This window comes from Akebia trifoliata, chromosome 6 (assembly GCF_017979445.1).
Source record: "Akebia trifoliata isolate Shusen 1 chromosome 6, ASM1797944v1, whole genome shotgun sequence".
In the NCBI taxonomy this organism is placed as follows: domain Eukaryota; kingdom Viridiplantae; phylum Streptophyta; class Magnoliopsida; order Ranunculales; family Lardizabalaceae; genus Akebia; species Akebia trifoliata.
Window position 1 is genome coordinate 578,160 of NC_141380.1, and position 9,455 is coordinate 587,614.

General features: G+C 35.4%; 1 protein-coding gene across 1 annotated transcript; it reads right to left on the minus strand.

Moving 5' to 3' along the window:
• Window positions 1-737: 737 nt before the first annotated feature.
• On the minus strand, window positions 738-7,833 carry LOC147399373 (MACPF domain-containing protein CAD1-like). Its single transcript, XM_086444681.1, has 7 exons — window positions 7,119-7,833; window positions 5,037-5,275; window positions 4,764-4,959; window positions 4,570-4,650; window positions 2,510-2,693; window positions 2,234-2,397; window positions 738-1,536 (listed from the first exon to the last, which is right to left on the minus strand). The coding sequence occupies exons 1-7, from the start codon at window positions 7,389-7,391 to the stop codon at window positions 892-894; spliced, it is 1,782 nt and encodes a 593-aa protein (XP_086300807.1). The 5' UTR covers window positions 7,392-7,833; the 3' UTR covers window positions 738-891.
• Between the last annotated feature and the right edge of the window lie 1,622 nt (window positions 7,834-9,455).

The window sequence follows — 9,455 nt, forward strand, 5'->3', positions numbered from 1 at the left end:
AGTCTATACAACTCATCAATTCAATCCCCAACGATGGAAGCATTGGAAAAGCATGGTAGTGTGGTATCTACCAACCATGTATTTCAATTGTCATTGATGTAAATGTCAGTTACAAGGAAACTCTACATAGGTTTCTCCACAGCAAAAGACATTGAATGTCTAAGCTTACCTACAGAAAGGTTTAGTAATGCCAAGTCCATCAAGAAGCTAATAATAATTTCTTCAATCATGCTACGAAAAGAAAAATACCAGAATTTTCATCACCTTCTATGAAACATTTTTTTGTCAACAGCACACATGGTAATTGTACAATCTATTGTTTCCAGGTGCAACTGCTTCACAAAGGGTCAGCCCCCCATATTTCTCTCATTAACCTGAGTCTCAAGACCTTGGTTTCTACGGTGCCAAAGGCACCAGACAAGATGAGCAGTCCTCAACAGCACAGAAAACGTTGGATCTGCAACATGTCACCTTTTGGTGAGGCCAATAGTGGATCTACTATTCTTAGCCATATATAAACATGAGTGACATAAGTTTAAGTTTGTTTCCCCCCACTAAGCCATATAAACTATCCCTGAGACCGCATGAGCAAGTTTAATCCCTACATAACGCTGAAGAAACTGATCTGGCAAGTTCCTCTCCGGTTCAGCAGCTATGTATACTGAACAGAAACTTCACATTTCCAAGACAATCTCAACTCCCCCCCCCCCCCCCCCACCCCACAAAAAAAAAAAAAAAAAAGTAAACCCACCAACGAGCATATTTTCAACTCATCAATTCAGTCCATCAAGCTGCTGTAATTTACATGCATGATGAACACTAAACGATACCCAAAGACTGGAAAATGTGACTACTACTCCACATCTTCAGATAAAAAACAACTTAGATGACTCAATAATTCAGTAACGAGTATTTAACTCTCAAAACAATCTTCCCTTTCTCCACTCCAAGCTTTCCACCTGTGACCAACCAATGCCCAGGGAAATCTTGTGGTCCCTTAATCATCTCAGACGTATCAATAAGCTTAGCTAACTTGTTGCCTTCTACTACATCTTTTGAACTTGAACTTGTGTTGCCAGGGTTTGAGGTACTCTCCGCAACGACCATTTTCCTCAATTTGTCATTTTGACCACCTGGGGTATGGTCCCATAAGGATCTTCTTATTGTACAGCCCGGTAACCTAGAATACAGAAGTTTCAGGTGCAAGATGGTCCTTGACCCAAAGTCCCACACACCAAGCTGAGCACCAGTGACTATGTGCACGCCAGAGAGATCTCCTATGAATGTTTCATTGTTCTCAATCGGAGCAGTACTAACATGGGAGAAGTTCTTCCACTTTACTGGCTCAAACCATTGGCTATCTTGCTCCTCGGGTCCTTGCCACTTGGGTGCACCGATTGCCACATGGGTGTCCCAGTACGGTTGCAGGATCTTTGGTAGAGATGCCAAGTGCTGAAGCTGAATACTTAGCCGGTTCTGCTTGGCTCCCTCTAGGCATAATTTCAAACCTGTTACAGGCTTGCGTCCCACTGATACCTGCATTTTAGTGAGGTCAGGACGGTAAGCAAAAGAAGGATAAAAGCCTTTTATCAGTTTCCAGTATCAAAAGATATTATAATAATGACCTGTACATGTTCTCCACGCAAAACTATCAAATCACTTAACATAGTAAAGGTTACACAGGCCTCTCTGTATCAAATCATGCACAAGGCCAAGACAAAAAAACCAATCTTGCTTCTGCTGTACACATGGCAATGGCACTCATTGTCTACAAGAACTCTGATGTGTCCCATAATGATCTTCAAGTTCAAAAATAAATGACACCTGTGGTTGTAAATATCCATCCTATTTATAAAATTCTAGCCACATTTCTTTTGGAGAACCAAGAAGACTGGCGCATATTGAATATTTATGATTAACAGATTAAGTATTCTTCTAGCCAAAGATATAATCTAGACGGGACCCATCAATTTGTGGTCACAACTCACAACTAGCATGCGTCCCATGTGTACGATACAGCAAGGAGCACCATTACGTCCTGTTTTTCCAGCCTTGTTATACATCTTTCCTAAGCAATATAGTTCCAGTGCAAGAGTAATAAAAGATTGAGCCAGTTTCAATTTGGATTTGGCAGTTAATTGTTTCATGGCTTTAATTTGAGTTGCAAGATCCTATATGGCTGGAGTGTCTCTGGGGACTATTAGAATTGAAGTTTCCCTAATGAAGAGCATACCTGCTCTTGGCTGACATAGAGCTTTTGGCCCATTATACTGAACTGCAAAGAAGGGCAAACAGGTTCCTTTCTTTGGTGGCCAAGGAACTTGTCTTGTACTGGTGCCCATACACAAGGAATCTGAAACTCTAGGAAATATCGCAGCTCTTCAATTGGAGGCTTGTCTGCACAAAGATTTCAGTTAGAGGGAATAATTTGGAGAGTAAACAATATAAAGTCTGAGGAGCATTTCAAAGACATCCATGAAATGTGTGTACGGGCTCTGAGATGCATTACATTCAAGATAGAGACCAATTGCACGACTGAGATGGTCGCTATAAGGTATCCCATCGAGGAGATCTGTGATGGGGAAGAAGGTCATCTCAATGACATCTGGGGAATCCCAAACAGTTCTTGCCCACTGGATGTGACTTTGGACTAGATCATCCCCTCCCCTTCGCCTGAAAATCACTGTAACATCCTGCATCAACAATTTTTTCAACAATATTAAGCTTAAGTGCTCTTTGGTTAGTTGACAATCCAAAGTTATCAATCACAGAAGAGAAAACTATGAACTTTTGTAAATGGTTCACGACACTCATTGTGCTGCAAACCATGGAACCATTCATGGGAATTAGGTAAGAATCTAGGTGGTCCATGTGAAGTTTTGCAATGCAAAAACTTTACCAAGTGTCACCAAGCATCCGTTAAAAGTGTATTTCCAGAAAGAAAAAAAAAAAATTATATCTGCAAATTTGCAGTGTTCTACTAAGCAAGGTCTTTAGTTGCGTGAGTTTTCTACCAAAGGTGCTGTGATTGCTCTGTTACCTTGTTCTTGCTCTTCTTTATTAAGTGCCCCCGTGCTCCTATTTCTAGTATTAAATGTTAAATAAGTTCTTGCATTATATTTCTGGACTGTGGTGTGTCCCCATCTTCAACATCTGGCCAAAAACCTTGATTTTTTCTCCCAAAAATCCATCATCTACAATCTCTAGGATAAATATTTTAATCTCATCTTCAAACTCAAGAGTATCTCCTTCAACCTTAAAACCTCAAGAACAAGATGAAGTTGAGGACGATGTTGTTTTACAAGAATTTCTTGCAAGAAGGTGAAGATGAGGTTAAATAAGTTCAAAATTTTCCTACACTTATTTAACAAGAAATCACTGGGAAATCTTTGCAGTGCAACATTCAACCAAGCACGAGAAATGATTTTGCAAGAGATTTCCTGGTGACCACCCAGCAGCAATAAATTTTGTATGATAAAATATTCACAACGCAAATTTTTTGCTAATGCAGATCGTTCATTGCGTACCAACAAAGCTTAAGGCTCACCAACTTTATAAATAGTCAGATTTTGAAGTCATTACAAGGAAGCCATTCCAAACGAAGTTGAAAGAGAGGAGTTCTGGTTTTATTGACCAACACCATTTTATCTACGAAATAACATACCAAGTGAAATTTCTTTGAATATGAACAATTAATGCATCCTAAGCAACATCAATATACTTGCTCAGGGGAACAGCCTTCCTAATCCCAATAAATCAACTCGCTAAAGGATATTATAGTATGGTTTTACTATGTAAACAAGACCTACGGAAATTATTCTTCTTTTCTTAGAATTTCTCAATGGATCATCTAAAAAGGTAGCTTTGATGGTTGACCTCCATGACATGAAGACAAATTGGTTCAATGATATTGTTTATTCTTGTCTTAACATTTTCTCCATGTCTCCTCCATGACTATATGTGACTTTTAGTTGACACAAAATCACAAGAATGAAATGGGAACACTATATTCTTTGCATGTATTCATTAAGAATCAACCGTGAAGGGTCAGAATTGGGGTATCATCATTCTTGAATACTATAACATAGGATGTTTTCTAGCAACAATTGTGGCAGTCAGATTTTTTTTTATAAGAATGAAATAGAAAATGAGAGGACGTATTATAAAATAAAAAAAAACAATAAAGGAGTTTAAAATAAATAAAAAGTATTGACATATCCACTAGACCATTGTGGTTAAGTTAGCAAGTATAGGTTAATTTGGTGTACTTCAAACATATAGGCATCATTCTTTAGATAACAACGAAATAGAAACGAGAGTACATGTTATTAAAAAAAATTTTGATTAGTAGGACGTATATTAGAATAAAAGAACAATAAAGGAGTTTAAAACAAATAGCAAGTATTGACATACCCACTAGACCATTGTGGTTAGTTAGCAAGTGCAGGTTGATTTGGTGTACTTCAAACATGTGGGCATCAATTAATCCAAAAACAAAAGTGTATAGGAAAAATATATGCCAAGCATGTGAAGAAACTTAAAAGATCGATTGCAGACATAGTTACTCACTTCTTTCCCAGTGAGATAAGGAACTGCACTAGTGGGTTGAGGGTACACCCCTTGACTGTTGAACAAATAAGGATCCACAGCCTGCCAATCCAATAGGAAAGGTGTTAGTAAGGAAAGCATGCCACAATCAACAATACTAAAAAGATGTTTAAGAAGTCCAAGGCACTATGAGTTAAAAAACATGAAGCACTAGCCTTATCCTTTAATTTCATTGGACCTGAGCTTGGCTGACTCTCTGTATCTGAGAACCTTTGATCTCCAATATCCTGAACATAGTTTTTTATCTCCAAGGTTGACAAAGGTGACGAGTGATGCTGCTTTACATATATTACATCCTTACCACCAATTGTTGCAGATGTGATAACATGTGTTCCAAAGTTTTCGATAAAGCTGGCCAAAAAAGGATGATCAGAGACAGCCCAAAACTCCTGTTATCAAGTTCTTTTAACATGGTCTTGTATATTTACCTTGCCAATGCTGATGGATCCCACGAAGAAGGGATAGCCCGCTTCACATTTTCTTGTAATACAAGAGGAGATTTTATGAGAAGAACCTTGCAAAGTGGGATAAAGACTCCATCAATGGAAAGGCTTTTTGTAGCGACTGCATCCGTTTGCTTTGAGCCAGTAAAACTAAATGCAGAATTAAAGCTACCAAGAGGAACATTTCCCGGTAAATCAGCCCTTTTATTAAAATACTCCACCATCTGTAGTCATTCAAAAAGAGAACAATAAGAGAAAAACTACCTCCAACTGCAAGCACAGTCACAAAGTCGGAGTACACGTTTAAAACGGCCAGGGAAAACTTCAGGAAAAAATGGGAAAACGGGGGAAAAACGAGAAAGACGTGTATGTAAATTAATACATTAGACATTTATAGTAATTTATTCTATGTTTTCAATATAACATGTGCTCAAATATAATTACATATGTTACGATGCTATAAAATTTACTCATCAACATACTACTGAAAAAACTAAAAACTATAACATCAAGATATTATCATCAAATCTCATATTTTTTTTACATTTATGAATAACCAAATTTTCTTATGTATCAATTCCCAACAAAATTGATGAATAAAATCACAAACAACTATAAGTCTACAAAGTAGGTCCTTAGTTTTTTTTTTTTTTAACGTGTTTAAAACGTTAAAAACAAGACTTTAAAAATAAGTGACCTTAAAAAAAAAATGCATTTTTTATCGTTTTAATCGCCAGAGGTATAAAACATGTTTTTTTTTCCAAAAAAAAAAGAGCTATTTTTTGTTACTAAGACTGCAAGCATATAACTTAAAACAGTTATGAAATGGAATTTCTAAGTAACACAACTTTATAGGTTAGTCATTCTGCATTTTTGGCTTAGAACAAAAAAAAGCTTTTCTCTGTGCTATTGTCTTTGTCAGACATTATGTGAGACAATGGTGTCTTCATAGTGTAGGCGGCAAGAAACACCGACACTCCTGGTCAGCATGCCTAGCAGGATAGCACCCCGACATAACCCATATTTTTCTTTCATCCAGTAGAAGAAGACTATATCACCATAAATAAAAGCTACATATGCTTCCACCAGTTTCAATCAATTTGAAATTACTGATATCTCTAGAAATTAGGTAATTTTAAGATCTAACTTTCCATTTCGCACATCTTGGAAGGATAAATTTTATATGATATCTCTGAATAACAATTTTTCATTCATAGGTAATGAGATATATAACTGAAATAATACAAAGCACAAAATGGAGAGCATTTATCGACAATAAGGAAAAACAAGTCGGAAAAAAAAAAAAAAAACTTAAGTGACTAATATTGTTAGGTTTAGTGCAGAGAACCTGATTACTATGTCTAACACCCAAATACCCAATTCCAGGTATTGCCAGATATAGAGATGCCCCATTACAGTGTGAGATGGTAAACCAAGAATACAGCACATGAATGTTGTTAACCAATGCCGAGTAAGATACAAGAAAATTTAAACAATTTGAATTTGAAAATCTGAAAAAAAAAAAAAAAAAAAAAGCAACAACGATTCTCAAATTCAATTTATACCAAAAGTAGTTAATAACTAACTGACGCTTAATTCCTCTAATATTTAATTATGAATAAACAAAATTTATCAAATAAGAATGACAAAGAGATACAAACGGACTAGTAGACCATCCCATACATGCACTACAGCATTCTGTAAATCCAAGTACCAACGTAAACAACTCTTAAGAACACCATGCAGTGGGTAATGAAATCTCAACTATTCAATCTATTAGTCTAACCTCGCATACAGTATCCAACACAATCATTATCATTAAAATCATATCCGAAAAGTACCCAACACAATCATTATCATTAAAATCATATCCGAAAAAATTCGGGGACGGTGGAATTGGATCGTGTTACTCCCTTCTCTCTAAAGCAATGTCTTGGGTTAAACTCAACATGATGATTAAAAAAACTTTCCACTTAATCATTGAATCCTAATAAATACAATTAGATTGTGGAAACGATTAAATCATTGAGAAATTTAGGGAAAACAAAAATATTGTATTGTATATACCTCATAGAAAGTACAAACACCTGAAGTCTCGCGCCCGATAGTCTCTTGAGAGCACTTAATGTCCCTAGAAACATTTGGCACAACGATATCTTCGCGCACCAATAGCTCTTTCGTATGTTCTTCGTCGATCTTAATTATTTGAGAACCAACAACCCCTTTGCAGTAAAGCAACCTAGTATCGAAGTTGACATCAAAACCCCTTCCTAAAGCCTGAATCGAATTAAGAACACTGTGGAAACCAGCTGCTGTTGCATTCTGCTCCATCCTCATCATCAGCACCAACTCCAAAGAACCCCAAAGAACTCCGAAACCAAACCAAATCAAAGCCCAGATTGCCAAATCCCCATTAGGGGATCTTTGAAAAAAAGGAGAATTTTAAAAGTGGGTATACATCAGAATCCAATTTCTCGTCTGGGTTTCTTATGGGAACCTCAGAAAATATGGGAATTTTGGATCTCAAACCCAGAACAAAAACCCAATTCAGTAATCAAGTAAAGGTCTTGTTGGTATGGAAAATCGAATAAACAAGGAGATTCATCTCCTATTCCTCCCCCAGACCCTCTACTGGGTTTAAAGTTTAAACCCCGCAAGAGATTCAGATCTTCTCTCTCTCTAGAGTCTACTCTGTTTTTTTTTTCTCCCTCTACACTACAGTCTAAAGAACAGAATTGGGGTTTGGGGGAGTGTTATTAATTTATTATATTGTATTCTACAACAAATGAAGCATTTTGACTCGTTTGGTGGTATTTCCTATGAGGAGTTGATTGGGATTTGTTTTCAATACCTCTTTTTTTTTTCTCGTCTATTTCTCGCTACTCGTCTATTTCTCTTCTCGCCATTTTGAGAAGACTTTGTATCTGTTAAGTCAAGAATAAGTAAAGGAAATTTCCGTGACTTCACCCCTCCATGTGATTTCCATCCAACAAACATGACAGAATGACTCACGGATGGAAATAATAATAATAATAATAATAATAATAATAATAATAATAATAGAGAGAGCTACTTTTAATTATATACACCAATCCATATTACTTAATTTCAAAAGGATTGGTTTGTTGTAAGTAAAAGTTGGTGTGGCAATAGTATTTCTCTAATAATGACAAGATTCTGCTATTCATTTTTAAAACCTTGGACAAACAAAAATAAATTAAAATTATTTTAAAAAATTAAAACTTATTTGGTCCATGAAATTTAAATGGCTATGGTATCATTTGTCAACCTCTTAATTCATGTGGTCTCAGAAGCCCTTGGAAATTTTCATGGACACACTAAGTCACCAACCCATCTCTTAAGTTATTTAATTTGTCATCATCAACATTAGAATCTAATTTAAAATATTATGTATATATATATATATATATATTTGGAAATTTCTTTCTGCTTCAAGACCTACCAAATTAGTTTTATAAATGTTTTTTATGTTTTAAAATATTAAAATATTTTTATTTAAATATATTAGTATGAAATCTGTGAAAAAATTTAGTATGAGTAGGTTATTCCTATATATTGGATTCAATCAATTTTATCGTGGGGTTCAAAAAGAGGATTATGAGAGGAAAAAGAGGTTCAACCCCATGATAGAGAATACTAATGTCCAAGTGCACCTATCAAGTTGATTTTGATGGGAAAGTTCAACAAGGGTGTATAATTACATCAAGCAAGCTTAAAATCTTTTCATAAGACCATGATTAAAGAATAGATCACAACTGTCACAATCGAGACATTCTAAGACAATGCAAAATATTGAATGCTTGTTGATCATTTAAAATCCTAATAGACATTGATCCCTCTCTTCTTCTTTTTTTTTCTTTTTTTTTTTTTTTCGAAGAAAGGGGGGAGGGAAGAGTTGGACTACACCAATATTCATATGATAAATAGGGCTGATGATTTGATGGTAAGTTTATAAATTTGAGGGTCCAACTCAAAACCAACTGGTAATGAGTGGAGAAACCCAAGAGCTTATAAGGAGAGAGACAAGGAAATGAGTGTTCGATGTGGGACTAAACTCAACACGCTCATGCACGTCAAGGGTGTCAATGGGCACCCATTTAACTAAAATCGAAAACCCAAATTTCGATTCACTTTTTATTGGAACCAATTAGATTCGGGCTGGGTACCCGTGCGAACCTATAATTTTTTTATTTTGTCATTGCTTTTCTTACAATAGATGATTTAAGGTGTTCTCTTAAAATTAATGCGTATTATATAAAATTCTTCAATTTTTCATATAAATGATCGATTGGAACTTAAAATGAGCTAATATCATCTAAAATTTTATTATTTTTAACTAAAATAAATTTTTATTTTTGAAAAAAATATTAATTTTTATTTTTA

What these genes read in the sequence shown, in the direction of transcription:
- LOC147399373 (XM_086444681.1), bottom strand. Translation starts at nt 7,391, where the DNA reads ATGATGAGGATGGAGCAGAATGCAACAGCAGCTGGTTTCCACAGTGTT. An exon ending in AATTGGTCTCTATCTTGAAT is followed by an intron (nt 2,398 to 2,509) that starts GTAATGCATCTC and finishes ATCTTTGTGCAG; the next exon opens with ACAAGCCTCCAATTGAAGAG. An exon ending in TCTATGTCAGCCAAGAGCAG is followed by an intron (nt 1,537 to 2,233) that starts GTATGCTCTTCA and finishes ACTAAAATGCAG; the next exon opens with GTATCAGTGGGACGCAAGCC.